At 51.3% G+C, this 20,814-nt stretch overlaps 9 protein-coding genes and 1 non-coding gene across 10 annotated transcripts; 5 read left to right on the top strand and 5 right to left on the bottom strand.

The window, feature by feature from the left end:
• Nucleotides 1-316: 316 nt before the first annotated feature.
• On the bottom strand, nucleotides 317-2,037 carry BO80DRAFT_499068 (uncharacterized protein; the record flags this gene model as incomplete). Its single annotated transcript, XM_025724166.1, has 6 exons — nucleotides 1,555-2,037; nucleotides 1,422-1,487; nucleotides 1,268-1,372; nucleotides 832-1,210; nucleotides 708-782; nucleotides 317-642 (listed from the first exon to the last, which is right to left on the bottom strand). The coding sequence occupies exons 1-6, from the start codon at nucleotides 1,666-1,668 to the stop codon at nucleotides 317-319; spliced, it is 1,065 nt and encodes a 354-aa protein (XP_025579747.1). The 5' UTR covers nucleotides 1,669-2,037.
• Nucleotides 2,038-2,060: 23 nt separating this feature from the next.
• Nucleotides 2,061-3,981, top strand: BO80DRAFT_397968 (FAD-binding oxidoreductase). Its single transcript, XM_025717407.1, has 6 exons — nucleotides 2,061-2,354; nucleotides 2,411-2,807; nucleotides 2,855-2,945; nucleotides 3,001-3,331; nucleotides 3,379-3,584; nucleotides 3,633-3,981. The coding sequence occupies exons 1-6, from the start codon at nucleotides 2,134-2,136 to the stop codon at nucleotides 3,914-3,916; spliced, it is 1,530 nt and encodes a 509-aa protein (XP_025579748.1). The 5' UTR covers nucleotides 2,061-2,133; the 3' UTR covers nucleotides 3,917-3,981.
• A 1,001-nt stretch (nucleotides 3,982-4,982) lies between these two features.
• BO80DRAFT_421459 (uncharacterized protein) lies at nucleotides 4,983-5,688 on the bottom strand. Its single transcript, XM_025718607.1, has 2 exons — nucleotides 5,296-5,688; nucleotides 4,983-5,241 (listed from the first exon to the last, which is right to left on the bottom strand). The coding sequence occupies exon 1, from the start codon at nucleotides 5,617-5,619 to the stop codon at nucleotides 5,302-5,304; it is 318 nt and encodes a 105-aa protein (XP_025579749.1). The 5' UTR covers nucleotides 5,620-5,688; the 3' UTR covers nucleotides 4,983-5,241; nucleotides 5,296-5,301.
• A 515-nt stretch (nucleotides 5,689-6,203) lies between these two features.
• BO80DRAFT_397969 (putative 26S proteasome-associated ubiquitin C-terminal hydrolase) lies at nucleotides 6,204-7,491 on the top strand (the record flags this gene model as incomplete). The annotated part of the gene is made up of 3 exons (XM_025717408.1): nucleotides 6,204-6,427; nucleotides 6,492-6,586; nucleotides 6,654-7,491. The coding sequence occupies exons 1-3, from the start codon at nucleotides 6,386-6,388 to the stop codon at nucleotides 7,489-7,491; spliced, it is 975 nt and encodes a 324-aa protein (XP_025579750.1). The 5' UTR covers nucleotides 6,204-6,385.
• A 174-nt stretch (nucleotides 7,492-7,665) lies between these two features.
• BO80DRAFT_431364 (putative choline kinase) lies at nucleotides 7,666-10,291 on the bottom strand (the record flags this gene model as incomplete). Its single annotated transcript, XM_025720740.1, has 5 exons — nucleotides 7,666-8,292; nucleotides 8,337-8,480; nucleotides 8,527-9,046; nucleotides 9,093-10,125; nucleotides 10,243-10,291. The coding sequence occupies 5 exons, from the start codon at nucleotides 10,289-10,291 to the stop codon at nucleotides 7,666-7,668; spliced, it is 2,373 nt and encodes a 790-aa protein (XP_025579751.1).
• A 1,622-nt stretch (nucleotides 10,292-11,913) lies between these two features.
• Nucleotides 11,914-12,839, bottom strand: BO80DRAFT_499073 (GNAT family N-acetyltransferase). The gene is made up of 2 exons (XM_025724167.1): nucleotides 12,613-12,839; nucleotides 11,914-12,550 (listed from the first exon to the last, which is right to left on the bottom strand). The coding sequence occupies exon 2, from the start codon at nucleotides 12,493-12,495 to the stop codon at nucleotides 12,043-12,045; it is 453 nt and encodes a 150-aa protein (XP_025579752.1). The 5' UTR covers nucleotides 12,496-12,550; nucleotides 12,613-12,839; the 3' UTR covers nucleotides 11,914-12,042.
• A 163-nt stretch (nucleotides 12,840-13,002) lies between these two features.
• Nucleotides 13,003-14,147, top strand: BO80DRAFT_499074 (PLP-dependent cysteine synthase family protein; the record flags this gene model as incomplete). Its single annotated transcript, XM_025724168.1, has 3 exons — nucleotides 13,003-13,595; nucleotides 13,630-14,036; nucleotides 14,101-14,147. Exons 1-3 carry the CDS (start codon nucleotides 13,114-13,116, stop codon nucleotides 14,145-14,147), a joined length of 936 nt encoding a protein of 311 aa, XP_025579753.1. The 5' UTR covers nucleotides 13,003-13,113.
• A 282-nt stretch (nucleotides 14,148-14,429) lies between these two features.
• Nucleotides 14,430-16,657, bottom strand: BO80DRAFT_478435 (nonhemolytic phospholipases C family protein; the record flags this gene model as incomplete). Its single annotated transcript, XM_025723283.1, has 8 exons — nucleotides 14,430-15,011; nucleotides 15,066-15,268; nucleotides 15,317-15,427; nucleotides 15,475-15,861; nucleotides 15,924-16,047; nucleotides 16,095-16,359; nucleotides 16,406-16,505; nucleotides 16,534-16,657. The coding sequence occupies 8 exons, from the start codon at nucleotides 16,655-16,657 to the stop codon at nucleotides 14,430-14,432; spliced, it is 1,896 nt and encodes a 631-aa protein (XP_025579754.1).
• A 1,114-nt stretch (nucleotides 16,658-17,771) lies between these two features.
• On the top strand, nucleotides 17,772-19,801 carry BO80DRAFT_451767 (laccase; the record flags this gene model as incomplete). The annotated part of the gene is made up of 7 exons (XM_025721900.1): nucleotides 17,772-17,994; nucleotides 18,043-18,159; nucleotides 18,214-18,542; nucleotides 18,587-18,744; nucleotides 18,792-18,977; nucleotides 19,028-19,451; nucleotides 19,508-19,801. The coding sequence occupies 7 exons, from the start codon at nucleotides 17,772-17,774 to the stop codon at nucleotides 19,799-19,801; spliced, it is 1,731 nt and encodes a 576-aa protein (XP_025579755.1).
• Nucleotides 19,802-19,948: 147 nt separating this feature from the next.
• On the top strand, nucleotides 19,949-20,020 carry BO80DRAFT_t31. Its single transcript has one exon. It is a non-coding gene; the product is annotated as a tRNA-Gln (tRNA).
• Nucleotides 20,021-20,814: the final 794 nt, after the last annotated feature.

The following is a 20,814-nucleotide window of genomic DNA, read 5'->3' on the forward strand; positions in this document are numbered from 1 at the left end:
CCGGGCCCGGAGCGCGGATGTCGACTAAACGAAGCGCTGAGGACCGTCTATCTAGGACCCATTAGGAAAATGCAGCGTGTTTCAAGCTCACTCCTTCAAAGCAACCGGCATGATTTTTGGCCCCAGGATTGGCGCCGTTGGGAAAACGGTCGGCCTTAGCGTCGGAGAGGAGTGGAGCAGCCTTGACAGGTGACACCCGTCGGTCGCAATATTCTGCAGGCATCCGCGCGGCGTTAGATTGAATAACCTTATTGTATATGACATCTGGAAGAATAATTTATCTTAATCAGAGGAAATAATCAAGTCAGGTACCGGTCTATGCACTCCGGGTTGTTGCAGCGGGAAAGGCCTTGGTGGTGGTGCACAATTCCCCTTGGCCGTAGATCGGCGCCATGAGCTCTTGGCTGCTATTTGCCGTCTCGAAGATCCGCTTAATTTCCGTCTGCTTGGTTATTCCCTTGCCCCAGCCTCTATGGATTCCTAGTTCGAGGTTGGTGGAGCGACTGCCCGTGAAGGAAGAGGTATTTCGCGACAGCCCCGACGGTCGGAGCTTGATCAGCTTGCGGAGGGAGGAAAGCGAGCCGGACATCAGTCCAAGGTTGAACTCGACTTCCATCCAGATGAGGGAATTGGCGGCTGCGTCTGTAATGCGGATATTGGTCAGCTGAATGGATAATCTGTCAGCACAGCTAGGCATCAGCACGTACAAGTATAATCTGTTTCATCCCTGGCATAGGTTAAGGTGCTGAAGCGGACGAGTGCGGCGATACATGCAGTAAACCCTGTGTTCGACGGTCAGCACTAGCTTTACATAGGTGACATGCAGCGTACCTATACAAAATAGCCCCAGAATCATCACCCTTCGTGCGCGTGGCATCTGAAGCTGCCAGACACACCGAATGGGAAGGGCGAGGATGATCACGTCAACCACAAACATGATAACTCCCTGCATCATGAGGATCGCGAACGAAGTATTCACCGAATAACATGTGGCATCGGTGATGGTCTTGTCAAAGCCGGCGCGGAAAGGGCGACACTGGAACGCGAGAGCGAGTGTGCCGGAGATGGTAAAGACCGCCACGAACCCCAAAATACATCTTCCGGCAATAGTGATACCGCGAGTGGGAAAAAGGCGCATGATGAAAAAGGTGAGACTTGTCTTGACTGCCGCAGCGACGGGAAGGTAGCAACACAGAGCAGCGTAGTAGATCTAGCATCGCCCATGATCTTAGTGAATGTCCAGGATGTCCTTAGCGAACCGACGTACCTTCCACCAGATTAATAAATCCGCTTCCGGGACATTCTTGGTTCTATACCCGAGACCGTAGTAGGTGATGGTATATGCGATAGCCGAGAAACCGTTCACCAGAATCTGGTCATCTCAGTAAGACGCAAGGACTGCTTGAAAAGTAGACACTCACGAGAGCAAGCATCACCACCCAGTCGTCTAGTCCCCATGATTGCAGGACAAATTTTCGCATATACAGCTACCATCCACGCATTTCATGAGCCGGGGTTCTTTCAAGCTGATCGTGCGAACTCATTAAAACATACCCGGAGACCGCAGACCAGCGTAGTCGTAATAGCCAGGATGAGCACAATGACGCGGACCGTAACGGTCATCGGAGGCGTCCCTCCGGCATCCCGCGATAGAACCGTCCACTCCATAGCGCAGCTCACTATTCCACGCCACCCACAGAGTGCGGAGGTAGCCCACGGAAGACGGAGTGCGAAATGTCAAAATTCGTGACTCGGAAGCACAGCAGAGGAAACATCTCGTTGCTTAAAACCATTCTCCTCGGCAGTTAGTCGGTTGATAAATCAAATCTCGTCCTGGTGAAGGAATTGGATCCCTGCAACCTAGTGGATAAAGTGCGACGCAAGGGACAGCCGGCGGAAGATAGCGTGGCGGACTAACAGCCTCGGGCTGTTCTCGACCCGCCTGCCATGACAGTAGCTTCTTGACGCTTTGTCCCGTGCGCCGGCCCGTGCCCCGTGGTGGGTGAATATTTATTGGCCGTGGTGTTTCCGTACTTGCTTTTTCTCGACCTGTCTTTTTTTCTTGTTCTTCTGCTGTCGTACTTTTGATATATCTGGTTTCACATCCTTGCACTAGCTTGCGTACTAACCACAATGAGTTCCCCGGTCGTCGCAGCGATCGTTCAGGACGCGAAGATCGACGCTGTGAGAACGGTGGAAGCCGAGACCCTTCTGTCCAACTATGCCGCTCTATCGGAGAGTGGGAGGGACAGTGTGCGGGCGTCGTTCGTGACACAAATATTCCCTTTGTTCTTCGGCCAAAATGCCATCCTGGAAACGTCGGGCGAGTACGAAGATCAGCGGCAAGTGCCATGGTATGTCAATAGTGAACATCTCGTACAAAGAAGGATCCAGGTGGCTGAATGCTTAGGTCAATAAACTGTTGGCTCCGGCCACTTGTCCTAGTGACCCCCACATCCGCAAAACAAGTTGCAACCGCTCTTGCCCTCTGTCGATTTTTTAACATTCCTTTCTCTGTTCGCGGTGGCGGCCACCTACAGAATCCGGGATTCAATAGTAACAGCGGCGGAGTGGTCATTTCTTTGAGTAAATTCAACCATGTCAAGCTTTCTGACGACAAGTCCACCGCCGATGTCGGACTTGGGCTGAGATGGCTCGATGTGTACAAGGCCCTTGACCCTCATGGTCTGGCAGTGGCAGGGGGTCGGATTCCGACAGTTGGGGTTCCTGGTCTGCTCCTGGGAGGAGGAATCTCCTTCCAAAACAGCCAATATGGAGTGGGTGCAATGGGCGTGACAAATTATGAGGTAGGTTTGCATGTACTCGTGCACTTTGCCGTTTCTGATCGTCGTAGGTTGTTCTCGCAGACTCGAGTATTGTCAATGCCAATGCACAAGAGAATACCGACTTGTTCTGGGCTCTCAAAGGAGGCGGCCCTAATTTCGGTAAGCTAAATTGTTTCTTTGGCCCAGACGAGCATCTAGTAATCGTGTTCTCCAGGAATCGTGACCAAAATGGATCTGGCGACCGTTCCTACCGCATCCTGGGCCGAAGCTCGGATCTACCCTCCAACGGCATACCCTGAGCTCGTCAAAGGCCTCATGAAGTATCACGAGGTGATTGAAACCGACAACAAGGCGTCTCTCGTCTGGCACGGGACCAGCCAAGCAATCCTCCTCGTCTTCTTTTATTGTGCCCCTGTCGAGAAGCCTGCCGCATTTGAGTCATTCTATGATATTCCGTTCGCGATGAGCTTTGTCCCCCCAGCCACTCGATCCATCTATGAACTTGTCCAGGCGGTTGCCTCCGTCATCACATCAGAGACTCTGCAGTAAGTCAGGAGACCTGAAGACCGGCTACATGCTAACAGATCAATAGTCACGAGTTCCGAACCATGTCCAGTCGGCCATGCTTGGAATTGTACGAAGCGACAGAGAGGGTCCGCCAAGAACAGGAGGCTGCTTTGAGCGACGTTGAAGGACTTGTCCTGACCAATGTGTTCCAACCCATGTCCTCCTTGGCCATGAAGCAGAGTCAGAAGAACGGGGGAACGCCGCTTGGATTAGAGCCAGTGGGTCAGCAATGTAAGTTGCTCTCTTTTATGAGTTGTGATCTCTAAGCTAACATAATAGGGTTTCTGTCCATGGCCGATTGGAAGAATGCAGAGGATGAAGACCGTGTCCGCGAGGCGACTCGTAAAATTGTGGATGTTGCCGAAGCGACAGCCAAGCAGGCTGGCGCCTATCTTCCGTATCGGTACTCCAACTATGCTTCTCGCGACCAAGATCCGCTGTCAAGCTATGGTGCTGACAATGTGGCAAAGCTCAAGGACATTGCTGCAAAGTATGATCCTGAAGGTGTTTTCCAGAAGCTGCAGAACGGTGGATGGTTGCTTTCCAAGGCAGGGTCGGCTTAGACGGCTCCCTAGTTGCTGTAAATATTGTATTGATAGCGTTATGAATTGAATGGATTTCAAGAGATCGACAATTAAGGATCAAAGGGCAAGTATTTGGCCATGAAGTCACTCCGAGGTAAATATGTGGTTCGGGATTTCGAGAGGTGTCAAACAAGCGGACACCAAAGGGGAAGATGATGAAATCGAAGGGGTCACCTGACCCTAGTCCATTGTCTTGGCTATATCCTGCGATACCAACAATCTGTAGATAAAGGCAGCATGAGATAGCCTTTGGAAAACTAAACTCCATAGCTCTGAAATTGCCGGGATGGCTCTCCTATATAATAGGCCAATGGTGTCAGATGACACAAGCTCCATGGTGATATATCGAAGCAAATTGATTATTTTCCGTGGTAATAGTCAGCGGATTGCTGCTAACATTGCGCAACCTTCCATGATTGCAGTCATCATCTGTTTAGCAAGTCATTTTCATTGAGGACCAGTTTAACTTAACTCATCTAGCCTAAAATAAATGTGCGAACCTCAGGCTTCGATTCAATCCAAATCTTCAAGGCTGTCTCTCCAAGCGCAATGCGCCTGCTGGTACCATTGTTTGCCTCGACAACCATCAGGTTCATCACAGGAACATCGATCATGTCATCCACGATGAAGATGTTTCTCCACTTAATGTTATGCCAGTTCGCGGGTTTTCGATTATATCTCACGGCTGGATCGTTTTTGAAAACCCGATTTGTGTCATAAGCCCTCGGCCAATCTCCAGTGTTAACCTCACCACCTCATTAATCATACCTATGTCTTTTCGAGTGTCGGGTCATTTCTGATTCTCGCCCGAGTTGGCTACCTGGACGGCGTCTGCTTGGATCATATACCAAAGCCATCAGTGCTGTCGAGAACGCCTCGGCTCGTGGTCTATATAGCAAGGCGCTGGGTTGGTACTGGTCTCTTCGCTCTATTGCTAAGACATATTGCCCTTACGATAGATGGAAGCACCTCCGCTCCTGACACAAGTGAAGTACCTCCTCATGAGGTCTATCGTAACTCTGTTCGGATTATTGGTGGAAGATTTAGAGGCTCTATTCCCACCCGGAAGCTAAATCTGTTGGAAGAAGATACACTTTTGCAGTCCTTGTTATCCTGGGACGACTAGGCATAGAGCGCAGTTCCAATAACACGTCTACCGGCCTGATCACGGCATATTCCAATGTTTTGCATGTCCATCATTAACTAAGTCCTTGTCAAGAACAATATATACACCAAGTTCTTCACAGATATGCCGGCTACAACCATTTCCAAAATCCATCCACCACAATTCCTATACTAGATCTCTAATCCCCAATCATCAGCACATATACCTCTCAGATCAACCAAGATATACCTACCACAGTTCAGCTCTCTGTAACCAGCACCTCAAACGACTTGAATCCTTGTCCCTGAGTCCAGCATCCCGAGCCTCCAGAAGTGTGAAAGTCATCACAAGCACCTCCACTCGATCCCATAAACGTCCATCCGTCGGGAAGCTCAGCCTTGATGGACTGAATCGCTGGGTCATATTCTTCAAGCGAGTAGCATCCATAATCTTTGTCTCCGGTAAACTCGCCCTTCCATTCGGTGCAGTTGGTGTCGGCGTAGACCGTGATGTTCCAGTTTTCGGCGAGGGTTGTGGCAGCCAGAGCGGCAATGGGGAGGAAGGTGAGGAGTTGCATGGTGTGGTTCTTGGTGGTGGTTTTGAGGGTATGAAGGAGATGAGGGCAGGTTTGTAGGCTTGGTTTGGTATGTCTGAACTGAGAAGCATACTGGGTGAGCCAAGACGCTTTATATGCTGTCTCTAAACTGGTGATTGTGGCTGTGGAGAGATTGAATCTGAATGATCTGCATGTCTGACCTGAGATCCACATACACGGCCGTAAGGCGTCCAGTCTTTGGCCAACAGACTTGGGTGAGATGAATCATACCCAATAGTATCTCTTTCAGTTAGAGACTGCTGCAGTGCTTCGTCATCGATTCACTTTGTACACGGGACATCCGGACGTTGTCATCATATTGATTGGTACGCGTTGTATATTTTTAGGTGAAGAACCTGTGTAGTTAACAGCTGATTTCAAGCGGGAGGCCTGAATGTACCTCACGGAGATCTCCGCATCGCTCCGGCACAATCACCCACGTTTCTCTTGTTCAATTCGAAAATCCACAGTAGTACTAATCGATATCGATAACCCCGTGAACCAAATCGACACCTGATACCGCAGGCCACGATCAATGGGGCTTTCATCTATATTTAGCCTAGCGTGAGTTGCGCGGGTGTTGTTTGCACCTTGACCAAACACAGCTCCACCAGGCTCCACCATCACATCACATCACATCCTGCCCACGGGACACAAGCTTACATCCACCATTCCCATCCCTGTACTCCCCTGGTGCCTTGTACAATACACCTACACCCCCTGTACACCACCTCATCTCACAGACACCATGGCCGACGGCGGAGGCTGGAGCACAATCGAGTCCGACGCGGTACGCACCAACATCCACCCACCCATACATAGCATGGCCATAGCAGCAAGCTAACAACCAGCAGGGCGTCTTCACCTCTCTAATCGAGAACCTCGGCGTCAAAGATGTCCAATTCGAAGAACTCCTCTCTCTAGACGCCGACTCCATCCGCTCCCTAAGGTACATCCCATAGCCTCCCCTCTCCCTCCCTAACCAAACCCCACTAACAAACCCACCCACCACACAGTCCCGTCTACGGCGTCATCTTCCTCTTCAAATGGCTCCGCGAATCCACCCAACCCACCACCACCACCACCACCACCTCCTCCTCCTCCTCCTCCACCCCTCTCTCCGGAGCCTACGACACGACTCCCCCACCCACCCTCTTCTTCGCCAACCAAACGATCCAAAACGCCTGCGGCACGCAAGCCATCCTCTCCGTAATCCTCAACAACGACACCCCCACCCCCACAAACCCCGCCCCCATCCCCCTCGGCCCAGCCCTCACCTCCTTCAAAGACTTCACCTCGGGTTTCCCACCGGACCTCCTCGGCGAAGCGCTCTCGAACTCCGAACCCATCCGCACCGCCCACAACGCCTTCGCGCGATCCTCACCCTTCGTGGACGAAACGATCCGCCAGAACCAAGACGAAGAGGGCGGGGACGTATACCACTTCATCGCGTACACGCCGATTAACGGGAAATTGTACGAGTTGGATGGGTTACAGCCGCATCCGATTTCGCATGGGGAGTGTGCGAGGGAGGAGTTCCCGGAGAAGGTCATTGAGGTGTTGAGGGAGAGGATTGGACGGTATCCGGAGGGGGAGACGATGTTTAATTTGATGGCGGTGGTGAGGGATCTGAGGGTCGGGGCGAGGGAGATTGGGGATGTGGAGGGGTTGGAGAGGGAGGAGAGGAAGAGGAGGGCGTGGGCGTGGGAGAATACGCTGAGACGGTCGAATTTTGTGGGGTTTATTGGGGAGGTGTTGAAGGGGGTGGTGGGGGTCAAGGATCGGGGGGGACAGTTTGAGGAGTGGGTGGAGAGGGCGAAGGGGGAGACGCAGAAGAATTTGAGGAGGCGGTAGATGAGACGAGTTTGCTTCGGGGTCTCGCCTCCCCTGTATATGATGATATAGATGAAAGGTAGGGATCGATTCATAACTATGGCTATGTACAGTAGCAACACTGGCATCTGTTGAAGAATCGCTTCGCTTCGTCATCATTCATTCGATTCATAATCGTAAAGCAACAGTATTAAGCTAGTACTCGATGACCCGGGATCTGATCTGCTCTACCAGCGACTCGGGGAGCTCATCCTCCCGGATGAACTTCATAGACAGGAGGTCCGACCAGAAGAACAGTGCTCTGTCTTGGGCATAGGCAAGGTAGTCGAATTCGTCGGCCTCGTCGATATCGGCATCCACGGGCGGAGTGGTATGCGCACCATTGCCATTGGCATCGTGGTGGCCATTGTGGGCGTGGGCGGCCTCGTCCGCTGCGATACCCTCCTCCATGCCAGGTACCTTGGCCTGCACGATGCCCCAGGCGACCCACTGTGCCGAGTTCAACACCCGCCATAGCCGGGTCTGGCGCATGTAGAACTGGATTCGGGCGTTAGTGCTGTCCTCGTGCGTCTTTTCGATATCGAGGCGAGATGGCATGTCCACGTCCGGGCCATCGTCCAGGTCCAGAGGAGCTAGTGAAGAGGTGTTGGCAGAGAGACCACGCATCAGGGGAGTGATAGACGGGGAGGGCTGCTCGCGTAATCCGGGCCGGTGGCTGAGGTATGCGTTGATGAATTGATGTTGCTGCTCCGGAGTCGGATAGCGCGTGTTGTCGCACGCCCATGACCGCTCCGGATCATGATAGTTGTAACACCATTCAGTCTGTTGAGGTCAGCAAGAACCGCCAATTAGATCTGGAGACTTACGAAATGATTTGCGAACTCCTGTCCGGGGGTGTTCGCGGACGCATACTCGAAGTCAATCACGACGAGCTGCTTATGCACATTCTCGGGTCGGAGCAGCGGTGACTCAAGACTGGGCTCCATGCGAAGCAGGTTTCCATATTGAGTCTAAGTCATTAGTGCGGGTCACGATGGCTTGGGGAAAGGGGCATACATCGTTATGCGCAAACACCAACTGTTGCTTGATCTCCTCGATCCCTCCACAGCTGGAAACCATCCACTTTCGATAGCTTTCGACTGCTTTCCGGAACGAGAGCCAAGGGACACCGCAGACAAAGCCTCGCCGGCGCCAAGCCTCTGACGCAGCTTTGCTTTTGTTGTGCTCAGATTGAATCTCCTTGTCCAGCCAATTTATGACTTGCTCACAACGATCAACCCACTTGTCCCAGTTCTTGAACACCATGGGTCCTCCCTCCCTCTCATCCTCAAGAAGATCGACCCCATCGTGAAGTTCTCTCATTCGCTTCGCAATCTGCTTCATGGTAGGAGGATCACGGAGCTCCTTTGGCGTCAGCGGGCGAGCTTCAAAGAACTCTTCGAACCGTCCGTTGTTGAATGTACCCAAGACCTTTGGTCCGATGTTCTTTCGGCCGAGCCGACGAAGTATTTGTAGCTCGTTATCACGGTCAATGAGATGATCCACCTGTGGGCCATAAATACGCAGCAGAAGCTTCCTACAAGAGGTCAGATATGGTCCGAAAGGAAACGAGGAGCACTTACGGGGGCGGCTTTCTAGGCACCAAGGAGTACGATCCATCTTCCGCCTTCTGCACAGGGATGTTCTGCGGCGGCGTGACTACATACACGGCGTTGGTGAGGGCACCGCTGAGTCGAACAACCTCCATATCCGCAGCAAGATCCATTGGGAGCTTTCGCCATCCTTTCAATTGCATGGTGTGGGCAAGCCGGAGAATTTCACTCTTAAACACCGTCCAGGCTTCTCGGTCCTTTGCGCGTCCTGCGTTGGCGCCGTTTTCATTATCGTCATCCTCTGCACTACCGCCGCTGTAAGCGAGAGTTTTGGAGTTGTCCAGCACTGCATCCACGCTGGGAGCGGTGGCCTCGAAGTCTGAAAAGTCGGACTCGGAAGCAGAACCCCTACGCAATCCCCTGGACTGCTGGCGCCGGCGACCGGACCGTCGGGCGAAGTATACAGAGCCTCCCGCCTGTCGCGAAGCGGCATATTCAATGAGAATCTTTTCCAGCTTGTCGAGAGCAAGTGCGGTATCAGCTCCAAGAGACACGGGTCTTTCCACGAGGACGCTACTGCCATCGTCGTCATCATCGTCGCCGTCACTTGCAGCACCGTCTGTCGCTTTATAAGAACTCCGTTTGGATTTCTCGCGCTGAAGCCACTCATAGACCTGTGTGAAAAGACTATTCTGAGGGTCTTCTTCGCCGTGCTTCATACTGTCGTCTCTTTCATTGCGATGCGCAAATTCAGTAACGACGCTGGACGTTTGACTACTTAACGAAGCCGGGTGGTGAAGAGGCGGTCGCGTTGGTGCCTTCTTTGGCGCGGGGGTACGTTGCTTGATATTGTCTGACGCAATCGCAGAATCTTCGTGTCCATTGGTCTGGCGGCGGCCCTGAAGGGAGACGTTCAAACCAGTTCCCAGGATCGGTTGCGGTCCTTGAGATGATTGGTCAGAATCCATCAACAGTTGGTTTGTCAACGAGAGATGAGGAAGAGAAAATGACCGCGAAGGGAGGAAATCAAGACGAATGATTGAATACCGGAAGTCGCGGTGGGCTATGAGATCATGCGGTCCAAAAGCAGAGCCTCGGAGAACCTACGTGGACAACTACGCGGGTTGGAGCCAAGGGGGAGGAAAGGTTAACGGGAAGTTAACCGAAGGAGAGGACCTACCATCGAATTCAAGGCCAGAATCACCGGTCTGCTCAGTGATGGAAGGCATGTCCGACAATGGCAACCAATGTGTAGCTTTGAAAAGCAAGGTGTGTAGTGCGCAAAAATTCCATTCAAGACTGCGAGGCAGGCCGATCACTTTGTCACTGTGTGTGGCGTAGTCAACTCCTGGAGAATGGCGGAGAATTTGGTGCTGGGGGATCCTCCGGACTATATGCCAGGCCCGCACGGGGACACCGGGACGAGGATGGATCGAAGAACTGGAGAACTGGAGTCGGGACTCGGGACACGCAGGGACTCAGGGAGGGCCCGAGGTGGTCTTTTGGAGGACGACTGGATGGAGTTGACACAGTGAACGGAACTGGAGGGTGTGGTTTGGGGCACACAGGGAGAAAAAAAAGCAACCAAGTGGGGACCGCGATAAATAGCGGTCCAGCAAAGAAAACACGGTCGGAATCCGATCCCGGAAGTCTCTTTGTTATGGAAACCAGATCGAGATTGAGCGGAGTAGGGAAGGATGGAGCCGAACGAAATCAGACAGCCTCGATTAGGCAGAAAGCGTGGTGAGAGCGAGACGCTGAAGCTGGGCGAGGATGGTTGAGTGGCGAAGGATGATGTCTTATCGGCAGAAGACGATCGTTGAGATTGAGCCGCGACGGTGGCCGTTGATGGGCAGAACAAAAATCGACGTGTGTCTCAGGTGACTTGGCGGTTTCCACCCATCAAACCCACAATTCAGGGTCGCTGCCATGTACTCCGTCGGGATGATTCAACCAGCAAAAAGTACCATCATGCCCGGCCATACAAACTCCATCAGAAACGCCACAGACGCAGGCTGCTAAGAGACTCCATGGGTGATGCCTGCAAACATCCTGGTGGCACACGACACTGCCGTTGCCCGCCATTTGGCCTTTCGACCAGGACCAATCCTGCGGCTTGGTTGGACCAAAGAATGGGTCGCGCCCGGAGACCGAGAAAGCTGGTCCGTTGAGAGATAAGACTGACTGACCGCAACCTCCGGATGGATGGTCCATCCGGTAAGCATAATCATGTCGCAGCCCATCAGATGATGGCACTGGTCCCGTTGGTCTGGTACGATCAGGCACAATGCATTGCGTCGCATGGGGAAGGCCGGATCAAACTATCTTGATGGGATGAGCCCATCTGACCGGAGATATTTGCTATACCTCATACGACTGTGGATGGTGAACTGGACTGAGGCCCACATCCGTGTCTGTCCTCGTCCTTAACCTCGTTGTCGTCACTGTTATTGGGCCGGACTGAAGCCTTGTCGCACAGGGGTCACGCTATGAGTGCATACTGATATGAGGTCGCAAGGGGCATTGTTCGCTTTTCTGGTCGAATTTCATCCACGCACACAGACAGGTCTGGTGGGTGTGAGGAAGTGAAAAAGAAGAGGGGTCAGCAAAGAGGGGAATGTTCGGAATGGCCAAACACGCGATGGTCATTAGCGCCTTCATTCTCAGGCATCTCTGCATGCGAAGTCACGGGCCGATGCCACACACTTTCGTCATGATACTATCTGCAGTGAATTGTCTTCTTGTCTACGTTGTCTCTACGTGCACCAAAATTCTAATATGTGCTAAGAATAAAGGCATCATATCTGAGCCATGAGGACAAGACCCAAGCTCAGTGACAAGATAATAGCAGGCCGGTAGCCACACAAGAATAGATGAATTTGAAATGACTATCAGAGTCCTTATATGTCCAAGCAATGCAGATACCGCATCGAGGGAATGATACATGACCTCCATCGCACCAGCCACAGCATCAAAACAATCAACTCAACATCTTCGCCATATAGACCCGTTGAAACCCCCTATTATCAGCACGATGCGTCTCCACATATCCCAACCGCTTATAGATAGCAATATTCTTCACCATCGTCTCGTTGGTATGAAGCCGAACGGTATCATATCCTGCCCGTCGGGCTGCTTCGTCCGCGAAATCGAGCATCTTGCGACCCAGCCCAGTGCCTCGAGCGGACTCAGCGACAGCTATATTGTCCACTAGCATGTAATCCTGCTTCGGAGCAAGCACGACGGTGCCGTGGATCTCTCCGTCCCGCTCAGCCACGTAGACATATCCGTCCTTGATCAGCGCGCTATAGTCGTCGAGCATCGGTTGGGGTTTTCTGTTGATGAGGGGTATGTAGATCGAGAACGACTCGTTTATGATGTCCTCGATGATTTGTTGGTCGTCATGGGTTGCGAGTCGAATGTTGGATGACATTGGGGCAGCTAGTTGGTGCTGAGTGATGCTGGGTTTCTGGGACTGTTAATGGAATCTATGGCGATTTAGCAAATGATAATCTAGATCTCGCCTTAGGTTAGGGAATATAAAACTGACCTATTGGTATGGATGTGCTGCTGGGTACGATCAAGGTGGGGATGAGTCAATCATTATGGGGTAGCTGCGTAGCGCCATCCTCCCCCTCCCACATGATGATGCTCTCGAGCTAGTGATCTCAGCCAATAACAGACGCAATATAGTATACAAGCACTCTTATACTCTCACATCATAGCAGATATAGTCCGCAACCCCCGCGGAATTCCAGCACTATGTCTGTGGATTCAATTAGGTAACCCAGCAGCTCCTTTCCTCCGCAGATCTCCTCCGCCAAGTAAAGTCCACGACATCTACGGCAGGCCCAAGATCCGAAAGCCCCGGCCGGTGGTTCGGGATTATCGAACCCCGGGAGTCACAACTATAACTTTTCACGTCATGTCTTTTCCCCCTAACTCGGTAAACTCACTCACCTCATTCTCATACCACTCAATTCCAACCTCTCATCGCCATCACATCCTACTACATCATTTACTTGCACTCTCCCCAAAACCCAATACCAAAATGTCCCTCCCGCCGACCAACAACATCCTCAACGCAATAGGCCACACCCCGATAATCCAACTCACGCACGTGGTCCCCCCAGAATGCGCCTCCATCTACATCAAACTCGAATCCCTCAACCCAACGGGCTCCTACAAAGACCGCATGGCGAAATCCATCATCGAAGAAGCCGAACACCGGGGCGATCTCAAACCCGGAATGACTATCATCGAAGCTACAGGCGGCAGCACCGGCTCCTCACTGGCCTTCATCTGCGCAGCAAGGAAATACCCCTTCACCGTGATATCCTCCAACGCATTCGCTATCGAGAAACTCCGCACGATGGAAGCTCTTGGCGCGACAGTATATATTGTCCCTAGTGCGGAAGGGATCACTCCGAACTTATTCCCCACCATGATGAAGCGTGCGAAGGAACTTGTTGCGCAGGGAGAGGGGAGGTATTATTTCGCCGATCAGTTTAATAATAAGGATGCGGCGGTGGGGTATGAAGGGATTGGGCGGGAACTTGTCGAGCAGTTTCCGGGGGGGGATTGATGCGTTTTGTGGTGCGGTGGGTGGAGCGGGGATGGTTATGGGTGTGTCGAGGGTGTTGAAGGAGAAGTGGTCCGGGGTTCATGTTGCGGTGCTGGAACCGGCGGCGTCGCCGGTTATCACGGAGGGGAGGTCGGGGAGGCATGGGGTTGAGGGTATTGGGATTGGGTTTGTGCCGCCGCATTTGGATGGAAGTCTGTATGATGAGGCGTGTGCGGTTGAGGAGGAGGAGGCGCGGGTTATGTGTCGTCGGCTTGCGAGGGAGGAGGGGTGGTTGGTGGGGACGTCGACTGGGTTGAATGTCGTTGCGGCGATTGCGTTGGCGAAGCGGCTTGGGCCTGGGAAGACGGTCGTGACGGTGGCTGTTGATACGGGGCTGAAGTATATGAATGGTAATTTGTTTTCTGAGTGAGCTATGCATATAGAGGCTCTTATAAGCATATCAAAAGGTTATAGGTTCATACATCCGTTTTGACTTCTTGGGAAGTACAGCTGATGAGTGAATATTTGTATGAATAGTGAACCTGAGCAGTGTTTTATTTATAATGGTAATGGAATGAAATGGAAGTTAAAAGTGTACTTCTATGATGTGAGGCTTTGGAATTTGAATGCAGATATTGTAGTGCCCGATGGCCGCTATCGTCCGCGCATATGCTATCTATGAGTCTATATTGAACAACGGAACACTAAAGTGTATGGAATAAACGCTATGCTGTTGAGGGCGTTAAGTAGACCTGCTACTCACTCCCAAACTTGAATCAAAATTGTGTCCCAACACTCACTTCCTAGTGGTAAGTGACACTCCAGACCTTGTAGCCATCCTCGGAGCCCTTGGTGGCGTTCATTCGCACTTCCCCTTGATCGTCCAGTGCGATAGTAGTCGAGTTGACATATTGCAAATCATATCCATGGCCATTTCCACGGAAAGTGATCTTTACCTCAGCAGCATTGTTACGGCGATCGGCTGGCAACAGAGTCCCGCGTGGACCAAGCCACTTGCCATCCAGAGCACTGGAAAGTTTGAATATCTGGCTTTCTTCGCCACTGGAGTAATGAACCACCCATCGCTGTTTCTTGTCACTGTGGTCCTTATGAGCTGCGGTACCGCTCAACCGGGTTGTGTTGCCGGTGTTGGTAAGCGCATATCCAGACTTCTCGAAGACTAGGTACCGTCCCTCAGTCAAATAGCCCACACACTCCTTGTATCCTTCCTCGAAAAACAAGGAATCGGTGACATTCTGCTTTCCGTAGGGTACAGGAGGGCGTGGCTCGGTGTACGTTGCTTCACAATTGGCAGTGCCCACGTAAGATCCTGAGGACATTTCGGGCTCTTCTGCCTCTGGTAGTTTGGGAATACTGGTATCGGGCTATTACACAACAGTTAGCTTGGTTCCGATGCAGGAAAATGGATGGAGTCGTACGTGGTCCAGATCTAATGCGTTGACAAGGTTGGACATGTGCTCCCGACGCCAATGAACCATTTCTGGTGTCTGCACATTCTTGTAGCCCCTGGCCGTGAGCCATTGCTCCAGGAACAAGATTTGAGAGTTATGATCCGCTCGCTCAGTAAAAACACGGTTGCCGCGGGTCCATGGAGACACCATGTAGAAAGGAACGCGAAGCCCTACAGCAATCAGCTTGGCTGACACCAAACGTTATGATTTGAACTTACCAGGTCCGACATATAACTTTCCAAAAATACCGTATGGGTCCTCCATCCACTCACCAGGGGTTCCTTCAGGTGAATGGAAAGGGATCACATGGTCTCCATAGCCACCGGATTCTGGCATGCATTAGATGCGGCAGTAAGGAATTTAGCGAGAGACTTACCATCGTAACTAATCATAAGCAGTGTGGAGGTATATTCGGGGCTACTGGTCACGGCATCCACAACCTTCTTCTGCAGCCAGGCTCCATCTTTGGGCATATAAGGTGGGTGCTCCGACAGCTCTGCGGGGCCGACAATGAAGCTGATCTCCGGAAGGGTCCCATTCGCAGCCGCTCCGTAGAAGCTGTCCAGTCCTACATAGGCCATGCCTTTCTCTGCCAGTGGTGAGGAAGATGAAGCATTCTGGAACTGTTCGAACCGAGCCAGGGGATTATCGTCGAAGTTGTCCTTGTCCTGGTAGACCTGCCAAGAGACACCCGCCTCCTCATAGATTTCGAAAATTGTTTTCCACTTGAGAGGATAGCAGTTGATATTATAGCTGTCGCAGCCTGAAGTAATCAGTCAGCTTAAAAATATCGCCTTGCGAAACTGAATGGGTGTAAGAACATACCTGGGGTTACGGTGTTATCGATATAAACCCCACCTTGGTCCGGAGTCTGAGGACCACCAGGCACATTGACGGACCCGCTGACCAAGGTGACACGATTGGGATTTGTGGAAGTGATTTGAGCTTCCTTGTGCGAGTCAGACATGTCTTTGGGCGCATAAAAGGGAAAATTACCTGATACATATCACCTGCCGTCCAGCCCTCTGCAATCGCATAATGAATGGGTATATCGTCCCTCTTGAAATAGCCCCAACTCCAAGGGGTGTTATTCCGTGCCCAATGATTGTTCAGACCACCGTTGAGTGATGCTTGACTTTCTTCGTAGCCATTGTTTCCAGCCGCCATGCATTGGATAGCGTCTGTCGAGTTCCCTCCTTGATAACCGAGGTACCAGGGGAGAAGAGTTGTCGTGTCGTTCGACATGTCAGGGTCGACTTGTCTATTATTGTCAGTACAAGACCTCTCAAGATTCTAAAAGTACTAACTGGTACCAAACAGGTAGCCCATCTGGGTTCACCTGCACGTTTGGGTCGTTGAAACCTCGGACGCCTGCCATGGTGCCAAAATACTGTACGTGGTTAGTTGCTTGTCTGGGATTGTCCGACACAGGCACTTACACTATTCCATGACCGGTTCTCTTGCATAAAGATCACGACATGCTTGATGTCTCGGAGTGAGCCAGCAGAAACCGGTCCGCTCCCCAGGAGCAGAGCCAAGGCAGTACTCAACAAAAACATGGTGAAGTCGCTTGAAGTGTTGTTGTAGGAGAAGATCAGAATGCCTTCCAGTTGCTTTATATATAGGAAAGGTATTGGTAAAAGTGGGGACTGTACGGTATGGGGCTACAAAGGACGACTATCCCGCAAGATCGGTATCCTGGGTTTCACGACGCATAGTCTTCCCAGATTCTAGATCGAAAGACACATGCCAAAGTTGAGCGTAACATGGAACAGCACTGGATCTCACAGATCGGATTCGACGAGCCACTGAATGCCGCTAGGGCGAAAGACGGATCGTCCCTGTTGGCGGATGAAGAATGACCCACTGCTAATGGAGACGGATGTTTCACGACACGTATGACATGTGCCTGCCAGTTTATATCGGAGAGATGCCTGAGGACAAGCGGAGCCTCTTGGAAAGGCGGCCACGTGCGGCAAACGGAGCCATCTGCTTGGGGGAACCAGTCCGGCAGGCTTTTCACTCACATGCGCTGCTTCGAAGCACCAGAACCCTTCCATCGCCTCCTCGATCCAGCCACTGAGGTTTTCTCTCGCTGATCGGGGAATTCTAATCGGTGGCGGTCGATGTGGTGGGTTTTCTGATATATCCACAATGGCAAGAACCCCCTCTCGGCTACCGTCGACGGCAGAATGCCCTGACTATCGCTGTTGTTCCTGAATTTGATGGACCAGGTACCAACTTCGAGTCCAGTTTGAGTTTGGATACCCGGCTACAGACAGCGTGGCAGTCCAGTGAAAAGTTAATGATTTGACCGAACCGTGGTTGAAGCCGGTCTGAAACACAGGTCGGTGGCGGCCCTGAACATCACTTCCATATTCGCTCAACTGACAGGCAATTGTATTCAGCAGATGTATCCACTGTTATTCTCCACGTGCCTTCAAAATCGCTCATGGTTCCTGGCCGGATACAAAGAGGCATGGGTTGGAAACAAACATACGGGGGTTGGCCGGCAAAGAGGGAGACAATTGTTGAAAGCCGTCACAGATGGAGAAACTGTCATACCTTCGATTAGACGCTCAGCAGTCGCCGTCAACTAAAGTACGATATCTGTCATGGAGCATTGTATTGTACCCGGCCACTGTGTGTGGGCTGATTTTTCTGGTTTTCTTAATGCAAATCGCAACACCGAACCCTCTGCAAGACCTAATCCCATTGAAGGCCATTGACGAGACACTCCCGACGAGACATGATCCGGATGCATCGCGTCCAGTGATTGAGCTTCATCCGGAGAACCATGTGTACCGCGACTCTGTGGCACAACATCTTGACTGGGAAGTGACTGCGGACTACGGACGCCCGGATGGGGTGTTGAAACGGGTGTATCTGGTTAATGGTACGTCTCATCTCTATTCCCCTCGATCAATGTACTGACATTGGATAGGTCTCTTCCCTGGTCCGACAATTGAAGCACGCTCTGGTGATCGCCTTATAGTCAATGTCACCAATTCTTTGAAGGATGAGTCGATTTCGATCCACTGGCATGGCTTGCACATTGAGAGTAAGCCCACACCAATATGCTGAGCACACTGGTCATGTCTAACTAATTAATTAGATGCCATGGATGGAGCGGTTGGAGTGACACAGCGGCCTATTCTTCCGGGGTCCACATTTACCTACAATTTCACCATTCCCGCCGATCAAAATGGGACGTTCTGGTACCACGCTCACTCTGGCCTCATCAGAGCGGATGGACTATACGGGGGGTTGATTGTGCACGCTCCTTCTCCTAAATCCACAGTCCGGGGCCTTTTGGCCCATGCAGATGACAATGGGCATGACAGCTACAGCAAGGATATTCTTCTCCTAGTCGGAGACTGGTATCACCGATTCGCGGATCAGGTTTATTCTTGGTATATGCGTGCCGCGTCATTTGGAAACGAGGTGAGCTCTGAAAATATCTGTTTGTACGCTAGCTGACCAAACAGCCGGTTCCAGATTCATTATTGATCAACGGGGAGGGTCGGTTCGATTGCTCTATGGCCGTCCCTGCACGGCCGGTGGATTGTATCAACCGACAAATGAACCTTTCATATCTGGATGCAAACAGTGATATTACCTACAGGGTCCGTGTCATTAACACAGGGTATGTAAGAGGAACTCGTGCCGATGACAAACCTAACTTGGAATTAGCTCTGTGGCGGGCTTCACACTACGGTTCGAAAACAGGGACTTTACGCTCATTCAAGTGGACAACATTGATGTTGAGCCACAAGAATCCGATTCTGCTGGCATACTCTACCCAGGCCAACGCATGGATGTGATCCTCCGTCCAAGCAACAACTCTCCAAGCTCAATGACAATCAACCTGGACAATGAGTACGTCTCACTCTTTGCATATATATTCACTCGCGCTAACAGATGATCAGGTGCTTCAGATACCCCAATCCAGCTCTAACATCTGTCCAAACCTTCCCGATATCGAAATCACCGAACAATTCATCCCCAGTCGCCTCTCCAAGAAATACCCCCATATCCCTCTCCGATGTCGCCACCAAAAAATCCCTCCTCTCGGCCCTTCCAGAAAAGGCCCACCAGACACACGTGCTGTACACCAAAATCGAGAAGCTCTCCAGAAACCATAACATCCCCTATGGGTTCTTTAATCGCACTTCATGGAAACCTCCGACCACTACACCACTTATCGATATTCCTCGCGAAGAATGGGATGAGAATCAACTTGTGATATCGACAGGAGCAAGCACGCCTCCACTATCATCCGATCACGACAATGGCATCTGGATTGATCTAGTCGTCAACAACTTAGACGACAGTGGTCATCCATTCCACCTCGTGCGTCTTCTTTCTCCTTCTCTTATTCTTGTTCCTACCTTGCTGACGATAAATAGCACGGTCACCACTTCTACATCCTAACTACCTACAAGGCACCCATAGGCTGGGGCGCCTATAACCCTTTCGTGGATGCCAGCCCGCCTGGACTGGCACCCCAGGCTACCATCTCTCCGAGGAAAGGCACCCCCTACGACCTCTCCCGCGCTCAGCTACGAGATACTGTCTACATCCCCAGCCGCGGGTACGCAGTGTTGCGCTTCCGAGCAGATAACCCAGGGATTTGGCTATTTCACTGCCATATAATCTGGCATCAGGCAAGCGGAATGGCGATGCTTTTACAAATAGACTAGCCATATTGATATAGATGTCCCTGTATATAAACAACTCGATAAATGGCTGGTACCATTGATCCCACTCGTGCACACAAACTAAACAACCACATCCACGTTTTCTTTTGCTTGTAATGCATGATTTATTCAAAGACTTTCAACAAGCAAGGTTGTGTAGTGTAATGGTTATCACTCTGGATTCTGATTCCAGCAATCCCGGTTCGATCCCGGGCACGACCTTTTTGCATTTCTTTTACATCTCTTTCTGATGCATACAGTGATCCAGCACTTCTGTTTTCCCCATTCATTCTCATCTCTCTCTGTTTTTCTTACCTCCTCATCCTGTACACAATCCACGGGTCGGCAATCAAGTCCCACGGATATCACAAACTCTATTCCCGCAACCCCCAGAATGCCGTATCACAAAATAGTCCTACAACCAATAAAGTACGGATTACATAGTATGTATTTTGAACAATAATTCTCTCTAGATTATTAACGATTATTATATAGATGCTAGAGCGGTCGTGTGATATATAAGCTACCCCTCCAACTCCAACTCGGCACATCACCAGACATCCCATCCTACCAATCAACCACCAACCAACCAAATGACCAATTCAACCAATCTAACCTCCAACGCATGTACCTCTATTTCCTACATATCACCAATGCTAGCTCCCCACATAAACCCATCTACACAACAAAGCATACCAAACCACCTACCTAGCCTAGATATCCACTGCGATCAGCAACCAAGATAAACCTACCCACCCACCCACCCACCCACACACCCACCTACCTACTTACCCTACCCACACACGACCAAAAAGCAGTCCCCCCAACGCCGATTAAAACCTTAATGTTACCAGCCAGCCAGCCATCGAGTAAGCATTCAAGTAATCAAGTAAGCAAGCAAACAATCGACTGACCAAGTGAGTGAGCGATTTACTACACCCCGTAGATCAATGAGCAATTAATCATAGCGAGTGCTTATCCGGTCCCCGCATTTCTGACTGGCCTGTCTTGTCCCC

Source organism: Aspergillus ibericus, assembly GCF_003184845.1.
Source record: "Aspergillus ibericus CBS 121593 unplaced genomic scaffold BO80scaffold_3, whole genome shotgun sequence".
NCBI classification, from domain to species: Eukaryota; Fungi; Ascomycota; class Eurotiomycetes; order Eurotiales; family Aspergillaceae; genus Aspergillus; species Aspergillus ibericus.

Bases quoted from the DNA above. Each gene is read 5' to 3' on its own strand.
- BO80DRAFT_397968 (XM_025717407.1), top strand. From the start codon at position 2,134: ATGAGTTCCCCGGTCGTCGCAGCGATCGTTCAGGACGCGAAGATCGAC. The intron at 2,355-2,410 runs GTATGTCAATAG...CTGAATGCTTAG, and splicing joins GATCAGCGGCAAGTGCCATG to GTCAATAAACTGTTGGCTCC. The intron at 2,808-2,854 runs GTAGGTTTGCAT...TGATCGTCGTAG, and splicing joins TGGGCGTGACAAATTATGAG to GTTGTTCTCGCAGACTCGAG.
- BO80DRAFT_421459 (XM_025718607.1), bottom strand. From the start codon at position 5,619: ATGCAACTCCTCACCTTCCTCCCCATTGCCGCTCTGGCTGCCACAACC.
- BO80DRAFT_499073 (XM_025724167.1), bottom strand. From the start codon at position 12,495: ATGTCATCCAACATTCGACTCGCAACCCATGACGACCAACAAATCATC.